Source organism: Lycorma delicatula, chromosome 12 (genome assembly GCF_047948215.1).
Source record: "Lycorma delicatula isolate Av1 chromosome 12, ASM4794821v1, whole genome shotgun sequence".
Taxonomy (NCBI): domain Eukaryota; kingdom Metazoa; phylum Arthropoda; class Insecta; order Hemiptera; family Fulgoridae; genus Lycorma; species Lycorma delicatula.
Window position 1 is genome coordinate 10,194,151 of NC_134466.1, and position 20,245 is coordinate 10,214,395.

The following is a 20,245-nucleotide window of genomic DNA, read 5'->3' on the forward strand; positions in this document are numbered from 1 at the left end:
ATAGGTAAAGGGTTTCAAAGCATTTAAGACTGATAACAGAGCTTCCATGTCACCACTGAACCTTGGAAAAGGTTATACAGAAGAAAATGCTTCATTATTTTAAAGCAAGATATTTAGTATACAATTTTAAAACAACCAGAGTTAAAAGAAACCAACCCTGTTGCAATTAAAAAGCACAGAAATTTTATTCCTTAATTTAAAAAAAAAAAAAGGTGTAGTCTGAGAATCACTATGCAGGAGAGGTGGTATATGTATATGAATTAGGAGGGTATATAATTTGTGGTCTGCTTACAAATACCACGGATGAAGCTGCTCTATAAATCTCTAAATGCTCAACATGGATTCAGCAAGAAGCTAGTCAAAATTCAAGAAAATCATTTGGAAGGTGGGATGCCCTGGAAGATCAGGGTAGTTTTACCAAAGATATGAGCAGAACATTAAGAGCGATAGTAGACTTTAATGTATATTATAATAAATTGATTCTTCTATATAATTCTATTTATGTAGATTCTAAATAGCTTTTAATATATTCTAAATAATATGTTAGGATAAGCTACGGGTTTGTTAACAATAACTTTCAAACCTTTTTTGAGCTCTTCTCAAAATTGTATGGTATGTAGAAGAAGCCAACTTTTTACTCAAACCTCCCCTGGAAGGTGTGAGAGGAAATGAAGCAATATTAGACTTATCATGCTGGTGTGAATGTGAATAAAAATAAAGTACTGTTTGGATGTCGGCAGAAAACCATAATCAGGACACATTAAAATTCACTAAATTCTCAAAACAAGATTAAGGAATGACTTTTATAATGTCTACTCATTTAAATGACATTTTATATATATGTTTTTTTCATTTATAAATTTGTATCTGATTCTTTTCCTTTTTTTGTGAGAAAAAACTCTCTAATTAAAAAAAAACAAATAAAATTCTTTTTCACATTTATTATTCACAATATATTGATACATTGATCTCAATAAAACAATTTCAGTAAAAAATATACAATAATTAGAAGTTAAAATTGTAAAGCTACTGATTAAAACCACAAACCAGAACGATTGCAATTGTATTCAAATAGTCTGATAAAAGATTCCCATTTCCTCATTTTTTTTTCTTGGTTATGGACTCTAAAACAAAAACAATTGAAAATGACAATGATATATAATTTTTGTATGATAAACATCATTTCTGATGGTTGATGAGTGTTAGTGTTACATATTTTCTGTTGTAAAGTTTCTTTTGATTTGGTCATAATTTATAATAGTGTGTTGGTCGCAGGTTTGGGTGGTGGCAGAATAACCATTGCCAAATTGTATTACATCAAGCTGTTCTGTATACTTGTTGATTGATTTTCAACTATAAATTACTATCATCATGAGCAATCAAGACGTGCAGGACCTTCAGATATCTAGTCTCAACCTCCAGAGAGCTCATACCAAGCAGCCACTACTACTTGTTTATAAGGTTTTGATGAATCTATACAGGAAAAATTATTCATGATAAAATGAGATCCCAGGTGCATAGGGTGGAAAAAGCAAGTGGGAGTATTTAATTTAAAAATAAAGTACTTGTCTATATTTATTATACTTTATTTTATAAAGTATATCTTGTCTAGTCAAAAGTATCCTTGTACATATATAAATTAGTGTTGTATGATTTTGTCCCGTTCCATATAATTTTAGTGAGTTAAGGTTTATTTCCCACATATAAAATGTCTAGGTCACAAATTGTTTGTGATTTGCTTCTCTGAGATGGTTGGTGTAAACGAACTCTACATTAATACTCTTACAATGATGTACTTTTCGTGATATATTAATTTTACTAAAATGATAAGGAATTGAATTGAGTTGTGGTGGTGAAAGCTGGGCATTCCTTGCAATTTATGAAGTGGTTTTTTTATGTTTAACTGATTAGGCTGAAATGAGGAATTGAGTGATGCTTCTGTTTTGACTGTAAGTTGAATGACAATTTGCTTATTTGGAATAATTGTTGGGATAAATGCTAGTGTAATACTGATATTGCAGCTGACATAGCCAAGATCACTTGCCTATGTAAAAGTCACTTGGCCAAGTGAATTAAATGTAAAAATATTTGTACGGAACTCATTATAGTCTGTAGACCTTGAATATAAATTAATTTAAATGACTTCTTCAAGCTTGAATTATAATAAATATTTAAAATTTAACAACTGATAACTAATTTAAATAACTTAAGAACTGAATTTAACTGCAAAATAAAGAGTAATGATATAAATAAGGCATTTAGATTAGGTAGGTCAAAAGATTCATACCCAATCCTGCATACTTTGGGAGGTATTAAATATGAAATTCTAAAAACTGAACAAATCTCAATGGGACTTGAATTTGTGTAAAGAAGGATCTCAGTACAAGGAAAGGAAGATGTATTCTCTTCTACAGAAATATTCAGTTGTTTTTAGCAGAAGGGAAGAGCAAAAATAGTTAAAAACAATTTTAAAGTGAATTTAAGAAGATAAGGTTAACTGGCCACAGTGTTTCAAAGAAATGGTTTAGAAAAGGATTTGTTTCAAAACTTGTTAAAATGAAATTTTGATGAATGATCAAAATAAAAGTAAAACAGTAAGTATATGCCTATAGTAAGGTAAGGGAAATTTGTGCTTTGGAGGAAGAATCTTGGAGTCTTTTTTAATAATCAAGAAAAAAATTCTCACAACAATGTCCTGTGGGAGGCCTGGGTAATTTTTCAGGATATAATTTTTCAGACTGAGTGCATAGTCTAATTGATGTTAGATATAAGAAGAGTTTTTGTGTGAAAACCTTTGGTATTAGAGGAAGGCATGGGGATGATGCTCCCGCAAGGGTTTTAAGTTATGGTAGATGTATGTAGTTGGAAGAAGCCATTGCCAGCCTCCTTAGTGTGAGTGGTAGTGTCTTGGCTTTTCATCTGGAGGTCCCAGGTTTGAATCCCAGTCAAGCATGGCATTTTCACACGTTACAAATCATTCATCTCATCCTCTGAAACAATAACTAACGATGATCCTGGAGGTTAAAAAAAAAAAAAAAAAGATTGGAAGAGGCCATATGAAGGTAATAGTAAGTTGTGTAAGTACACTGGTGTATCAGTTAAGAGGGTCTAAAAGATGACCTCTGGTAAAGCCCATGAGAGCTACAAATGAAGGGGTTGGTGTGGTGATTGGGATTGTCAGAAGGTGGGTGTCTTCCACTACAGGGGTCAGGATGTACTACAGGAATTTTATAAGAAACAAAATGTAATAAAACTGAAGTTTACCAATTGTTTGGTGAACAATTCATTTTTGGATTCCAAGTACTGCTCTAATGAAAGTGCAGACAGTATAGTACAGAATGACAGTATAATATATGAAATGTATAAGTATATGCCAGCAGGAAAAGTACTATTCTTTACTTTATTCTGGCAACTGATAACAATTAACTGACAGGTGAAATTCCTGATAGAATTTTACCTAACACCTATTTGCCTTATTTTAATTGTAGTAAAGAGGTTGAAATACAAAGTGAATATTCAAACTTCAGCTAATATTTAGTTCTAGGGAATTTTACAGAGCAGTCGAACATTGTATTGGAAATTTTTACTGTATTGGTGTGAGGGTAATATTTTATATTGCATATTATATATATATATATATATAGTGCAGAAATTTGGGCACCTCATTGTGTTTAAATGGATTAAAGTTGTTTTAGATACTGTTTTATTTTACATACACCACAGCCAATCAATTTGTTAGGGTGGAAGTGAGAATCCAATCATAGGAAGTGCATTACAGAATGCTGAAATGGTATTGATGGTAAAGTAGATGGCTGATGATCAGATCTAAATATTTGTGAAAATGCTAATGGAATTAGATGGTGAGGGGAAGGACAATGTTGATGTGACTGGACAATGCAATTGAAAGGAATATTTAAGGAAGTTTGGCTGAACACACACTACAGGTAGATGTTCACTATCTCAGAGAAGAACAAGCAAGTTTCACAACTACTCTACAAATGACGATGTCAACAGTACTGTGAATTTCAATTACAATCCTAATTATCATGGAGGACTCTTGGAGACTAGGAAAGTACATAACACTAAGAGTATGAATCTCGAAACAGACTTTTGGTCAGCTTAGGACAGAAGGTCAAATATATTTTAAAATGTAATTACATAAATTTGAAGTAAAAGTGATTTGGTAATGACGTATGTAATGTCTAGGAGTCTGAAGACCTGAGAATTATTTTGCTGGTACATCCAGTACAGTCCCCAATCAATCAAACATTCCCATTGAGGATAGCTGAACCCAAAAGGAACTAGATACACTTCTTGTTATTAAGAATAAAAGGCAGTTCAACTGATGATTTTTGTCAAGCTCTTTGTTCAGCTTTTCAGGACTTTTAGAACCTTCATGACTGATGGTCAAATGGCAGTCCTTTCATATTATTAATATATTTACTTTGTACAACTAAAAGTGTTAGTTTCTAGCACCAGCAATCAAGCCGATTTTGGTATTGGTTTCAGCATTTTTTTTTTTATACCTTTTTATAGAGATACAAAGATAAAAATTATAGGGCACTGGTTGTTTGAAATAAAATTTCATAGGCAGTACATAGTGGATTTAATTGACATTCAATTTTTATTACTTAATAGGACTGCTACAAACATCACATTAGAGTTAATATTATGAACGAGTAAATGCTTAATTGTCTTTTTATTGTCAAGATTGAAACTGTTGTATAAAAGCTGACACGAGATACAAGTCATTCCTAGAAATGGCTGGGTCACTGTCAAGAATAATAAACATTGTGTGTGAGGCTTGTCAGGAATTGATGAGTGAAACAGTATCCCATTACTTTCAGCATAATATGCGTACACGTGGGATATTCACTTTCACAACAGAACTGGCTATAACACTGAACATCATTAAATTCTGGAAAAGCAAACTCTGACTAGTTCTCCAGATATGTCAGGTGGTTTAACATGTCTTCCCCAGACATGTCAGGTGGTTTAATATATCCTCCCCAGACATGTCAGGTGATTTAACATGCCTTCCCTGTTATTAGAAAGAGTGGTACAGACAGTGTGGAATAAAAAATTAATGTACTTATTTCAGAAGTGAAGTGATGAATTTAAATTAAAGTTTTATCCTGTTTGGAGAGAAAACACTTAAATATTACCTGTAGAAGAGATGGATGCTTTAGGCATGGGCTGTATTCCAAAAGGATCTAAATTAATAATTGAAGGAGTACTGCATTCACTTCCAACGCTTAATCTAGAACTTCTTCCAGGTACATCAGACAAAATACTAAGAAAAAATCAAAAGGAAATTCATTATTTGAAAAATCCATGAGGTCTGCACAATTACTTTCTTTGAAGCAAAGTCATTGATACATGGTTTAAATATAAGATAACTAAAATTAGTACTTAACACAAACTCAAAGAGTTACAGCTATGCAAAGTAAAAACATGTACGAGGGGTGTTCAGGTCTACATGGAATTACTAATTTTTAATAAATGCAGAATACACAATAGTAAAAAATACTTTTATTTGTCAATGTAATCCTCTGCTACATTTATCCTGGCATTTCATTAATATCTGGATACCTGCAGTGTAGAAAGATTTGTTACATTGAAGCCAAGATTGACTGCTTCACCTCATCATTGCTGCTGACATGCTGTCATCCCAGGAACAATTTCAAGGGCCTGAACAGCTGATAAATTGCTGGGAGCAAGGTCCAGACAGTATGGGGGGGGCAACAATTCCCAGCCAAGATCTTGTGTGCATGTCATGCGGTAGGTTGTATGCAGTCATGCATTGTCCAGTGTCCAATGCTCCAGAGCATTGTGCACATCATGAAGAACTCTGCAGTAGTTACTTACTGTTAATATTGACTTCACAGGGTAGAAATGTGATATGAATCCATACCGTGCCAAATTGATGCCATTTTTATCCCAAATACTGAGGCCATAATTTTGGTGGCTCCAAACCACCTTGATCAGGATCGTCACTCACTGATGTACAACCTTTTTTAAAATGTTTGTACTACTCAAATGTTTTACTGTGACTAAGTCTCATCACTGTACTGAGTACTGAGTACTGAGCGAAGAGTCACAAATAATTCTCACCGGGTTTTACACCATCATTCATGAGAAATTTCATTACAATGTGCTGTTCCACATAACCATTCACTACATTGGACGCCATGTTCTTTACAACTGACTGTTACTGTTTAACATTGCTTCATGCCAGGGCACTATGTGGTAATAGCTGACACCCGTACCTTGTGTACAACCCACAGAATGCACAGGAATCTCCATTTACACTCTAGTCTAATGAAACTGTCAAATTGACATTAACATCTCTTGTATTAACTGAAATATAAGTAAATTTAAAATAATGAAATTTCTTAACTACATTGTAAATGTGTGTCTTTTATTTTATATTAAAGAAAAAACTGCCAGAAATGTCAGATGATGCCATATTGCAAAACAACATATTGTATGTCTTTGGAACAAGCTGGAAACAGTCTAAAGTGAATTTGGTTAAGTTAGTGATTAAAAAAAATTAAAAAAAAATAATTTTGTAGGGTTAACACTTTGACTCCAGTGCAGTAGTAGAGTTCATTATTTATATAAACCAATTATATATTTTTATAATTGGTTTATTATTGCTGTACTAAATTTTGTTATATTATTTACAGAAATATAACACAACTGCACTGTATTTCTTTCTCAATTATGTTCACATTAAGCGCACAATTCTGGCTTACAAGATCTTAAAAATCTTAGTACAACTTATTTCAAATTAAATTAAGGCACATTCTGTTAAATAAAATAGTGTTTTAAATACTGAAAAAAAAGTGAAAAGAAACAAATTAATATTTTTCAATTTTACAGCTGCTTTTATCTCTTTGTACATGTGTATCCTGATGCTAGGTGGTGATTTTCAAAATTTGTTTCTGTGGTGATGTGTATTGTTTATAAGTGACTTGCATCTGTTCAATGTAGTATTTAGTAGAATTACTATACTACAATAAATTACACTACTTTAAATTATACTACAAACTTCTGGTTTGCCAATGTGCATTTCTTCTGTTTTTAAAATACTTACCAATCTAGATAATATTTTAATATCCAGCTATTAAAATTGAGAAAAAATTTATTACATGCTCAAAGCAGTCTAGAACATATCAAAACTTACAAAATTTAAAACAAAATAAAAATAGTAAAATATATGACCACAGAATTTACACTTTTTTTTTTTAAATATCTCTTATTGTAATTATGTTACAAACCTTGGTGTTAGATTTGTTGAAGAACTCTGCATAATTCCTGATCTGCTCTTACTTTTACGTGGACTTACAAGTGTCAGCTCCTTTTCAGATAAATATCTGGACAAACCAAAATTAAAAAAAGAAAATTAAACAAAATTAATATTCATATTAATTTTGGTGTAACCAACAAGTACATTATTAAATCACTACAAAAATCTGTAGTGAATTTAAGAAATTTTCTTTTTCTACTTTACAGTCAAAATCCTTTCTGTATGAAATTCAGAAGATATAAGAAGATTCATTCAAAATTAGACTTAAAAAAAAAATTCAAACATCATACTATAAAAAAAATACTCATTCAACACTGACCTACACAAAAAACACTTCAAAAATCAAATTTGCTAACATAACAAGGAAGAGACCACTGGTCTTGAAAATAGTAAGTAAAAGGAATGCAATATACCATATTCTGTGTGATAACGACCAGTGAGATGGATTATGTTCTGGGAATTTTCCTGGAAATTTCCGAAGCTTTTAATTGTCTTCTGCTATTTACAAACGCCAAAACAGAGAATGTACTTAAAGTGAATTGCAAGTTATACAAAGTTACTTCAGTCATCGGGATGTGCTGCTCCACAAGGCAGCCATGAGGTTGATAAGATGCTGTCTAAGGGATATCCCCGCTGGCCACCATGGCGCAAATGGTAGCACTTCGGTCTTTCATCTGGAGGTCCTGGGTTCAAATAAATCCCGGTCAGGCATAGCATTTTCACACACGCTAAAAATCATCTCATTCTCTGAAGCAATACCTAACGGTAGTCCCAGAGGTTTAACAAGAAAAAAAAGGCATGTCCCGAGGGCAGTGTGTTGGGACCTTTATTGTGGGTGGTGCAGTTTGATTCTCTCCTGCAGCTGAGATTGCCCAGCGGGTGTTGCATTGTGGCTCCTGCTGGTTGAAGGAAGCTCGAAGAGGGAGGTTCAACAAAGAGCCATTCAGACTTGCAGGATGCTTGAGCTATGAGGTCATCAACATAAGATGTTTAGCTTGGAAAAGACCACGATGATGCTCCTCAAAGGCCATTTGGTAGTGAGTTGGCGAGTTCGTGTTTTGATGGCAGGCAGCGTATAAAGTATGTCAGGTTCAAAAGTACCTTGGGGTGTTTCAAGAAACTGCAATTTAAGAAGGACCTTCAATATGTCGTGGAGAGGGCCTACAATGCCTTCAAGATCATGAGCATCCTGTATAAAGGCATGTGCGAAGCTATTATGCTATACGCAGTGACTGTTTGGGTGGATAGGCTAAAATATAAAAGTTATTTTAATATAAATATAAAAGTTAAATATAAAAGTAAAAGAAAATAAAAGTAAAAATAAAATATAAAAGTTATTATACTGGATCTACCAATGTTCACGAAGGAAGACTTGATCACGGCGATGGAGCGCGTCCCTCGTGATAAGGCCCTTGAGTTGGACGTAAGAAACTCATTCAATTGCGTTTCTCATGTCGCCATTGCGAATGCTTTCCGGAATCTGCAGGTTCCTGCATATCTGTTAAAATTATTATTGTCTTACTTAAGAGATAAGCGATTGTTAAATGGCGGAGAATAGCACGATTGTTAGGACCATTGATCGGGGTATGCTGCAGGGGGTCGGTCCTTGGACCGACCTTATGGAATACGGTATATGATGGAATCCTTCGCATTTCACACAGGTTGCTGTGGTCGGCTATGCAGATGACATAGTACTCGCAGTCGGGGCTACTACAAAGAGAGAGATTGTGGATAAAATTCAGGCGTTGTATAATAGGATCACCATTTGGATGGCTGGGGTTGGCCTTGAGATGGCCCCTGAAAAGACTGAGATTGCACTTATCACCTCTAAGAAAAGACGTCAAACACGGTCGTTGGAACTGGCGGTAAGGAAGGTTGATTCCAGAATGACCATTAAGTACCTTGGCATCTGGATTGATGCCCGATTGAGGTACGGAGTCAATGCAGAGAGGACAATGCGTGCGGTTACCTCCGAACACCAGGGGGCCTGGAGAACTCAGGAAGAGATTATTAACAAGTGTGGTGTATTCTTCTCTCTTATATGGGGTAGAGATCTAGGTAGATGTTCTGAGGTATAAAAGGTATATGGGAATACTTACTGTGCTGCATAGGAAATGCTGCCTCCGGATTTCAGCAGCTTATCGTACGACCTCAAGAGAGGCTGCAGAGGTGCTGGCTGGTGTTATGCCAATTGACCTGCTAATTGCTCACAGAAGGAAGCGTAGAGAATAAGGGATGCTTCCTTCTTTGAAGAAGAAGAGATTGATTGTAGCCAATTTACAACAGTTGATGAATACTTTGCAAGAACGGTGGGATGCAGGAGAGAAAGGTCGGTGGACTTACCGTCTGATTGGGAATATAAGGAGTTGGTGAAGTAGGACTCGCAGATCAATTGATTATAGTCTTATGCAATTCCTGGCCGGGCATGGTGATTACAGATCATATCTATTTAGGTTCGCTCTTGACCATTCAGATAATGTTGATTGATTTTCAGCAGATAATGTTTCAGGGTGTGAAGCAGTGGACTATTATTGCAAATTATAATAGAAAAGTTTTAGAAGACTCAGTAAAACAGAAAAAACTCGTAGGAGACGGCGAGCATTGGTGCGGCCTGGAAGAGAATGAGGCGTCTGAGGATGCTGGGTTGGACTCTCGAACATGAGGGGGTCGCTTTGGTGCAGAGAGGCCGTGGACACTCCACTCCCGGTACCTGAGGGTGTTGCTCACGTTTTTAATGATTATGGCTGACGGTAGCATGGGTAAGTGATAAGTGGTAAGTAGTTGAGTTTGTGTGAGGGTGTGTATGTGTGTGTGTGTGTGTATATATATGTGTGTGTGTGTGTATATATGTGTGTGTGTGTGTGTGTGTGTGTGTATGTGTGTGTGTGTGTGTGTGTGTGTGTGTGTGTGTGTGTGTGTGTGTGTGTGTGTGTGTGTGTGTGTGTGTGTGTGTGTGTGTGTGCTTTGTGTACTCTGGGTGAGATTATGGAAATTTAATTAACTTTTGAGTGTACTTTGGTGGATAAGTTATGTCTTGTGGCCATGTCTTCTGGATAGTGGTGCACTTCCCTTTGTGTTGGCTTGATTGTATGATTGTATAAATATGTGTCTTAGTATCTGTTAGGTGTTCTATTTTTTCTGAATGTTTTTCTCTTTAGGTATTCTTGTAGTGGTTTCGTATGGATGATGTTTGCTGGTGAAGACCGAATGTGTGTGTGGGTGTTAACCTCTCCTAAAGTACTGCTTTATTAGCAGTTTCCTAGGAGGTGGGGTCGCCAAGGGTGGAGGTTTAGTTAGTAGTGTGCAAGAATACATACGCATTTTCTGTAACAGCTTGCGGAACTTGTTAGCGAGTCTGACACTGCTTCGGTGCCCGTAAATGCAGTAATATGGGATGAGACAGAGGGTGGGCATTATATGCATGATCTCTTTCCAAATGTTGTTAGTTTGCAGGATGCCTCTTGGGCTGCATCCTAATAAATGTGTGACGCAATTTCTTTCCGGCCATGGTGCTTTTAGGGATAGACTGCAGAAATTCGACTTGGTAGATTCTGGGATGTGTTCTCAGTGTGGACAATCGGATGAAACCTACCATATTCTTTATGATTGCTCGAACCACGAGTTAATGCGCATGGAGACCATCTGTCGGCTTGATTTTATCAAGTCGACATTGAAACTCCGTGTAAACTGGAGGAGCCAGGCCGTATGGGCAATACCGGAAAGTTTTATAGAGTACATAGCAAAGGAAATGATAGCTGAGGGGATCTAGAGCTCTGCTTGGATTTCTCTTGCATTCTGTTTTGTTTAATAGATTATATTTTTGTCCACTGTTTCCGTGTAAGGAGTGTTTTTATGTTTCGTGTTGTGTGTTGAACTCACTTTTACATTCTACGGGTAGATAGTTCAATTCCTTAGTTTAGTTAGGTATTTTCAGTCTTGCTTATGACTCTGTAAGATATGTTTTGTTTTCATTAAATAGTAGTACACCGATGGGAATGTCATTCATGGCATTCGCATCAGTGGCATCCTGGACTGGAATATATCAAAAGCCGAGGTTTCAAAGATGACCTCCAGTAAAGCTCAAATGCTAGGAATGAAGGGGGTGACGAAGGGTGTCTTCCCCTACATGGTTAGGATGCAGAGATAACATTTTTATTTTTGCTTGATGATATCACCATATAAGCTTGAAGCTAATGCGTCGGATATGGGATATGGAAAATGGAATTTTTGTAGCGTATGAAAGATGACCTGATCGGGATTTGAACCTGGGACCTCCAGATAAAAGGCCGAGACGCTACCAATCGCGCCACAGAGGCCGGCGCAACTATTTAAAGCAACTATTACTGAGCGTAGGCTAATCCTATCAGAAGTACAAGAAAATGAATTTTTTATCTCAAGTTTTCAAGTGTTTCGTGAAGTTTAATAAATGGAAATAATTGGCATGTGAGTATCAGGATTACTTCATTGTATTAAGCATTACAATATAACAATCTACATAAAATAACAATTACAAAAACAAAAATATCTTCAAACAATATAACATGATCATATAATCTTTTTTTATTTAAAAATCTTTCACTGATCTAGGATCAACTTACTTGGGTAAACTTTCTCTCGTTAAGAATAAATTTATTAAAATTTTTGGTGGCAAGTAATGCGCACGCGCGCGTGCACACACACAAACATATATATATATATATATATATATATATATGTGTGTGTGTGTGTGTGTGTGTGTGTGTGTGTGTGTGTGTGTGTGTATGTGTGTGTGTGTATGTGTGTGTGTATATATGTATATGTATATGTATATATTATTGTCAAAAAAAGTAATGCAATTTGTATTTTAAAAGGGTTGAGCTAATGATTTTCTAAAACTTTTTTTTTCTTAAGATGGTAGCACTGTACTTAATTACAATGCCCAAAACGAGCATGATCTGTCAACCAGTTTATTTACGGTAGGTGGTTGAATCAGTCCACTTCAGTAGTGCATCACGATTTTTAAAATGAACAAAGTTTTTGAACAAAGCGTTTGCCTTAAATTTTGTGTTGCGAACGGAATTTCGTATGAAGACTCGCTAAAAATGTTAGAAAAGGCTTATGGTGAATTAGTTTTATCAAAAACACGTGCTTACGAATGGTACAGAGCGTTCAAAGGAGGGCTGAGAGATCGTCGGAGTACATGCCTCGTACTGGACGACCTACCGATGACATGCTGGATCGCACTAATTCTAATCCCAAATTCATGGAACGCATCATAACTGGTGATGAAACATGGGTCTACGAGTTTGACATTCAAATTAGTCAACAGTCATCAGAATGGAGTAACAAAAAACAAGCCGAAACCGAAAAAAACACGTCAAAGTCGCTCAAAGGTCAAGCTGATACTCATTGTTTTCTTCGATATTTGTAGTTTGGTGCATCACGAATTCATTCCAGAGGAACAGAACTACTATCTACTAAAGAATACTATTTGGCCGTACTGAAGCGTTTGCATGAGGAAATTAGTCAGAAACTGCCAGATTTGTGGAATTGCCACCGAATTCAACAGATCTGGCCCCGTGTGACTCGGCAAAATTACTGCTAAAATTACCCCTCCAGGGTACCAGTTTTGACCTACTGAAGCCATAAAGCAAAATTCAAGGAAGGAGCTGAAGGCCATACCGGTAAGCGCATATAAAAGGTCTTTCTAAGACTGAAAAAACGCTGGCATATATTTGTTGCATTAAATGAGGCTTTTACTTAGAAAGCAACAAAATAAATATTGATGAATATATTAAAATTGCGCGTTCTATTTAACAAATCCCCAAATCCCACTTTTTTGACAGTGCAGTGTAAAAAAAAAAAAAAAAAAAAAAAATCTGATGTGGGTAGCAAGGTAAACCTTGTTTTATTTGAAGTCAACTAAAAATATTTTTATCCATGTATTTTTGAAATATGTGGTTGGAATGGATTAGGTGTATTGGCTGGAATAAGTGTACTTATTCAAGTCAAATGACAAATATGACCATAACGCACAATATTTTCTACAAAAATGTTCATTTATTTGTTCTTGCTACTATTTATAGCTACACATTTTTCCCAAGAGTGAACCAGTTTTCTTATTCTATCAAAGAAGAATGCTGGCAGGTTTTTTTTTGATCCACGACCTCACTGTGTTCGTTAGTTCATTATTCATACTGGAATGAATTCTCTTAGGATCTCTTTTTAAATAAGAAAAGAAATGAAAATTGAAAGATGCCAAATCTGGTGATTATGGAGGGTGTGGAATAGGTTAAGTTTGAACTTTGCAAAAGCCTTGGCGATTGCATGGTATGTGTATGACCAAACATTATCATGTTGCACAATTACTGGCTCCGTAAATTGTTGAACACAACACACATCTAAAATGCTTTAACTTCTCTATGTATCACACAACAATTCTAGAAGATGCAATTTCATCTCATTCTCTGGAGCAATAAAAAAAACAAAAACTTTCAAGTAGTTGGGTCATATACATGTGTTTGGAATTTTGAATTTTGATTGTGGCAAACCCTAGTGCCAGTATTCCATGCGTTGCAGTTTTTCTTCTGGGTTATAGTGATGCACTCAATATTTTTTCTTTATCACAATACTGAAAAGGAAGTAAACTGCCTTGTAATAATGTTTCAGAAGCAATTCACGGCATTCCTTTCTCTCTGTTTTTTAATATTTTCTGTTAGTTTGAGTGGTATTCACTGTTAACAGATTTTATTGTAGTTATAAAATAATGTGTCTTACTTTTTCAATTTGCCTATTGGATGGTGGTGCATTGTGCAATGTGACAGTCATTTTGAATCAATTCACCCACACCTCCTTTTGGTCTTCTCACCAGTCAGAGAAACTGGTCGACTACTGCGAGGTTCATCCTCAATATTTGCTTTACCACCTTCTTATCAATAATATCCACACTGATCGACAGTAAAATTTCAGTAAGTGGTTTTTAGATTGTTGCATGTCACTAGTGATCACTTTTTTTTAAAAATTCAATCGCTGCGAATTAGTTTAGATGTGTTGAGATAGTAGGTGTACTCAACTTCATAAAAATGGAAGACTGACAAAAAATGAGAAGGTTTATGACTTTTGAAATATTAGTTGTATGAGAATGAAACTACAAGATGGCAGCACCTGTTGCTTTGTGCAACATTTCATTTTCCAATTATGTTCCCGAATGAATTATATTTCTCAGCCGCCTCTAATAATTAAAATAATAATAATAATATAAAAGAAAGAACAATGTACTAACCGGTTAATTACAGGAGCAGTTTCTATATAACGATAGGCCACATCTGCCAATTGTTGGATTGCACTCTTGTTAATTTCTTGCATTTCTCTTGTTTCAATATCTTTCTGCAAATGTAAAGCTAATATGTTTTAAATAAAAATTATGAAATCCCTTGTCATAAATATAATTCCTTCATTTAATTAATAAAGTTATATTCTTTCTGATTTCACTGACCGTTCTAATAAACTATATTTTATTACAGTATCTTTTTTTGACCTTTTTAAAATTTATTATGCATAGACCATGGAAAATAATTAAAAAAATCAAACTTTACTGAAAATGATCAGTTAAAGAATAAAATGAAAGAGTTCCTCCTTAAAAAAAAGAATGCTACCTCAATAAAATATGATGATCTCCCGTTGAAATTTGGTTTCCCACTGCACCTAATCTAAACAAACATATGACAATCATTTTAAAAATAGGAAAAATTAAAAAAAATAGCAGTCATTTTATATTCCACATAACTGGTTCTTTACATTTACGTCATTAACAATACTATAGCAGAAGTTTAAAACACTTTACAAAGTGCTTTTTTTTTACATTACATGAAAATTAATCCAGAAGTAATAGAAAAGTAGAAGAAATAAGGTGATGCATTGAAAAATAAAAATTATTTTTACTTAATAAATTCTGATGCTGGTAGTTTTAGATGAGTAGAATATTTTTTCTCTTTTCTGTTTTTTAAATGTCTCAAAAAATAAGTGTTTATAAAAAAAATGAATTAAAATTATATTTAGAAGTTCGTGAGTGTAAGAATTCACAGAAACCAACTGCCTGATTAATATTTGCTGTATTACTTTTATTCAAAATGATAAAATTTATATTTTGAATTTGGTTTTTACATTAATTATTGCTGTAGTTTAAAAAAATTATACATTAAAACAACATTCAATCTTTGAATGATGATAAACATTATTTACTTATTGCTACAATTAATTTAACAAATTACTGCATGTTTAATGAAAAGCTTTGAATTTCTTAAAAAGAAATACAATTGAATATTCAGTTACATTTATTTTTGTTACATATGCATTTTTAATTTTCAAGTTACAGTTAATGACAAACAACAACATTTCTATGAATAATTTTTTAACTATTAAATACAATTTAAAAATAACAATAAAAGAAATTAGATAATTTAAAAATAAATTAATAAAAGGATTACTAACCTCAGCAAAAGGAATAGGTACGTAATGTTCTCTTAGTGATTGAACTTCACGATGAACTTTTTTGTACTGCTTTTCTGCACGAACAAGTTTTCCTTGCTGATCAAATAATTCTTTATCTAATTCTGTAGCTTCCTTGTCTTTAGCTTTCCATTCTAATTTTAATCTTTCTTCAGTCTTTTCAGTTTCAGCTAAAGATTTTTCTAATTCCTATTAAATAATAAATTAGAAATCGACTTAAAAGTAATAACATTACCAACATTTAACAACAGACAAAAATTAACCTTTTTCAAATGACGAATGACTTGTTAATTATATAAATGTATACTAAAAGATGTGATGAGTTTTTAAGCCACAAAAAGTTGAACCTATAAGATCTTATTTCTATTGCAGGAAAAAAATCAAAATCGTAAAGGTCATTTTTTTTTAAACTTTCTATCAAACCAGCATTATCTTCTTATACTAGCACATTATTTCAGCCTATAAGAAAGGGGCTTTTTGTGCTTCTGTTACAATTTTTATTTAATTACGTTACTTACTTAAAGTTGATGCAGATAATTATGCATTGATTGCACAACAAATTTATCTAAAATTAAATTCAAATTACAAACAAAAACTATATTAAAAAATATTACAGAAGAATATTAAACTGATCACATAACGTAACTTTTCTGTCCTCATTTAATATGCAACCAAATACTTACCCACTGTTATTTTGTTGTCTGTTAACCTTCAAAGTTGTTATTTTTATAAGTAATTTTATATGTTTATTATCTTCAAACATTTGCATCAGCAATAATATGAAATACAACCACTTGTAATTATTAGATATCTCAGTGGGATTTTAATAAGAAATATATGAACTTGTCTAATTAGGTGATTAGAATTTAAAAGTGTAACAAATAATAATAATAATTACCAAAACACATCCTCTAATAGTTTTCAAAATTAAGCTTTGCTTCTTTAAATCACTTAGAGTGGCCAAAAATTTTGATTCGAGCGCTTCTTTATTTTCCATTTCAGGACCTGAAATCAAAATAATTTGTGATTAAATATAATTGCATTTATAATAAAATCTTTTTTAATTTATTGTAAAAATGAAACAAAACAACACAATTTTTAATAATAACATATAATGTTATTATAAATATATATATATTTTAAGATATAAATATATCTTAAAACAGATTTAAGATTAAATATTTAATATTAAAGATTGCTTATGGTATTTAAAATTAAATATTCAATACTAGAAAAACTGTAGTGATAAAGAGCTATATTACCAATCAAAACAAATGTGCTCATGTAAATGTAATTTATATGAGCATCTAATATTATTAGATATTAATATTATATGAGCAATATAACTCTTATAAATGCATTTTTATGTTTTGATCAGAATAAAGATTTATTTATTTACAGGTGTTCTATACACACACACTGTGTCGTATGATAAATATCAATGTCACAGTCTAATTCATCACAAACATTTTGCAGCTTCACAAACATTTTGCAGCTTATCATGTACAGCATTAACAACAGCTGTTGTGATTAAATTATTTCACATCATTTGTAGGAAATGGAGGGGCAAAAACTTTATCTTTTAAAAATCAAACAGATTTAGAAAAAATAATAAAATACTATTACAACTGTTCTTGACTTATTTGGGGAAAATTATTGGTTGGTGATATTTTTCAGGACTAGAGAATACAAAACGTTTAATAATTAATATCAAATTCTTTTTATGAATTCTAAAAGCTATAAGAGTGTAAAAGCTTTATAATCAAATAAGAAATTGTTTTTTTCACTTACTATATATAAACTTTTATATCATGTCTGTTTTATCAATGTTTGTGTCTATCTAACTCAATTTTAAAAATTCATCACTGTAATGTTGGGGGTTGGATTTGTTTGTTCTCTTGAATAATAACTATTTTTGCTGAAGTAATGACATATTAGTAAAAATGAGAACAATGGTCTATTACTAGATTATGATTCAGGAAAAAAGGATGCTAATTTAAAAGAAAATATAATCACTGATGGATAACAATAAATTTTCACATGAATATTAACATTCTTACAATGAAAATCAAAATTCCAAACTGTCTTAAATAGAAATCTTATTTATATTAAATGCTATAATAAAAGTGAGCAATGTAACTTAGCACAGTTAAAAATATTAATGATGAACACATATTTGACACTAATTTTTTTTCTGAAAGATATATGCTACTACCCCTGAAAGATAAGATATTGTATTAAAAACCTCTCAGTATTTTGATCATATGTTTATAATTATATCATTAAGATGGTAAAATAATGAACTTTTAAAAATGCTGATTAAAACTGATATGATTGACAATAAGTTGTTACAGCATACACATTTTAAGAGCACATCATACATGTAACATTATTTACATACAGTGAAAGTTTTAAAAATAAAATATTTTATTCCATACACTGATTTCAGATTCATTCATTGGATTAGTGGTTAATTACCATCATAATACCATCACCACTAATTAGTGGTGATTAATTACCATTGTAATATTGGTATTCTCTAATTCTGAATTAAGGTAACTACATCACAGTGTAAATGTTTTTGTTAAAATTCTAATCAGTGATATCAGAGCATTTTATATTAAAAAACGTCCATCGAACAGTTTTCATCATCAAGGAATTATTTACATCTATTTTCTGCTTAATTATAAATTTTTCTCAAATAAAAATGAAAAACAATGTGACTGGTGAAAAATTAGAAGGTAAAGCTACACAAACAGTGAATTTACATCTGCTTGATACTAAATATTAAATGGTGAATTATGATGATCGTGAATTCCTATAAATCCCCAGATAATACACGACCTGTATGCTGCATGATATTGACATTTCTAGATGGATCATTCCAATTGATGTTATAATATTTTACATGTATTTACTTGTGTAATTCACAAATCTGAATTTTTAAACTGATATCTTTTTAAACTGAAAAATATTCTCACCGGTTACCATATTTTAGGTTCATTATAAACCTACGGAAAATCATATCCTGCATAACTCGCACACCTACTTTTAGATAAAAAATGTTGGTAAAAAAATTGTGTGAATTACACAACTAAATATGATATGTAATTTTAATATATAACATGTTGAGTAATATGCTTTAACAATTAATAAAAACCACCTAACAAGATGCTAAAATAATAAGCTTAATGTGGAACATATCACTTTATACAATAAGCTTTTTGAATTCATGGATTCATCATCAGATATAAAATAGTACAATGTCAGGTGTACCACCATCGATACATGAGAATAGTTTGATAGTTGGCATAACCAAATGAATTAAATAGTGGTTACAGTTAAGCTTGGTATTGAAACAATTTAAATGGTTAATTGTGTTCAAAAAATTTGTCTGTTAATTTTAATTTATAAGTGTATTGATAAACATATAAATTTGAGTGTTAATATATAAATTGTTTACAATTACAACTAATTCTATAACCGACATTATTTTTTAATAAATAAATGCTACCTTTTGATGTAGTTTTATTAGGCTTTAGATATGTTAATTATTACTGATGCTATTTGTGTTTTTTCAATATATCTCTTTCATTGATGCTTATTTTTTTGAATGGAATTAAGAGATATTCCATTCAAAAATGAATGTTTTGCTTTTATTCACAATTTTATCAATTTGGTTTGTTTTCAGTTTAATTTGTGTCAATTCTTTATTATTATTGTCAGTATACTTGCATGCTTTGTGTATCATACCACAATATGTATTTATTTTGTGTGGTATAGGACCATTAGTTTAAAATGTTAATTTTTTATATTACGGTTAATATTATTAAAATGTCATCTACATCTCTTATGTTACCATACAAAAATATAAAGTACCGTACACACATATAAAACTACAATCTACATACAATATTGTTTACAAATACAATGAAATATAAAACATATTTGGTTAGAAATTGTGTAAACATCCAGAAAAAGGTTTGAATTAATCAATTTGATGTTATATCACTGGCTGAAGGTTCACAGGTATATCATATCAATTTTCTACATTTCACTTCTAATTTTCAAATTAAAGCATAAGCCATCTGAAAGCAATAATCTCATTATGAGACCGAGAGTTTTGTTACCTCAATAAAACATTAATTTATTGCTTTAAATTGTGATTATATAAAAATATGTTTCATAAACAGATTGACACAAAAAAAAAAATATCCTGGAACTTAGTGATATTGTAATGATAGAAGTAAGTACCTGTTAAAATTATTTTTTATCTTATATAATATTTTACATGATAAAGTAGTAGAGGTAATACTAACAACTGCTGTTATTAAGTTAAATACTATTATCATTTCAATACTATTATATTTCTGCTACGATCATTATAATTTGTATATTGAGTACTGCTTACCTTTCTTAGCTTCATTCTTTTATCACTTGTTGATT

The 20,245-nt window shown here is 32.2% G+C and overlaps 1 protein-coding gene across 2 annotated transcripts in view; it reads right to left on the bottom strand.

The window, feature by feature from the left end:
- Positions 1 to 932: 932 nt before the first annotated feature.
- Positions 933 to 20,245, bottom strand: part of LOC142332895 (coiled-coil domain-containing protein 39-like) — an 81,855-nt gene continuing 62,542 nt past the window's right edge. The window contains exons 15-20 of one of the 2 annotated variants that reach the window (XM_075379587.1): positions 16,698 to 16,804; positions 15,782 to 15,988; positions 14,574 to 14,677; positions 7,284 to 7,379; positions 5,166 to 5,293; positions 933 to 1,124 (exon numbers count right to left, since the gene is read on the bottom strand). In XM_075379587.1, the coding sequence (XP_075235702.1) occupies positions 1,099 to 1,124; positions 5,166 to 5,293; positions 7,284 to 7,379; positions 14,574 to 14,677; positions 15,782 to 15,988; positions 16,698 to 16,804 (668 nt within the window). In that variant the 3' untranslated portion in view covers positions 933 to 1,098. The remainder of the gene's footprint in view (positions 1,125 to 5,165; positions 5,294 to 7,283; positions 7,380 to 14,573; positions 14,678 to 15,781; positions 15,989 to 16,697; positions 16,805 to 20,245) is intronic. The other variant, XM_075379588.1, reaches the window with a different exon arrangement.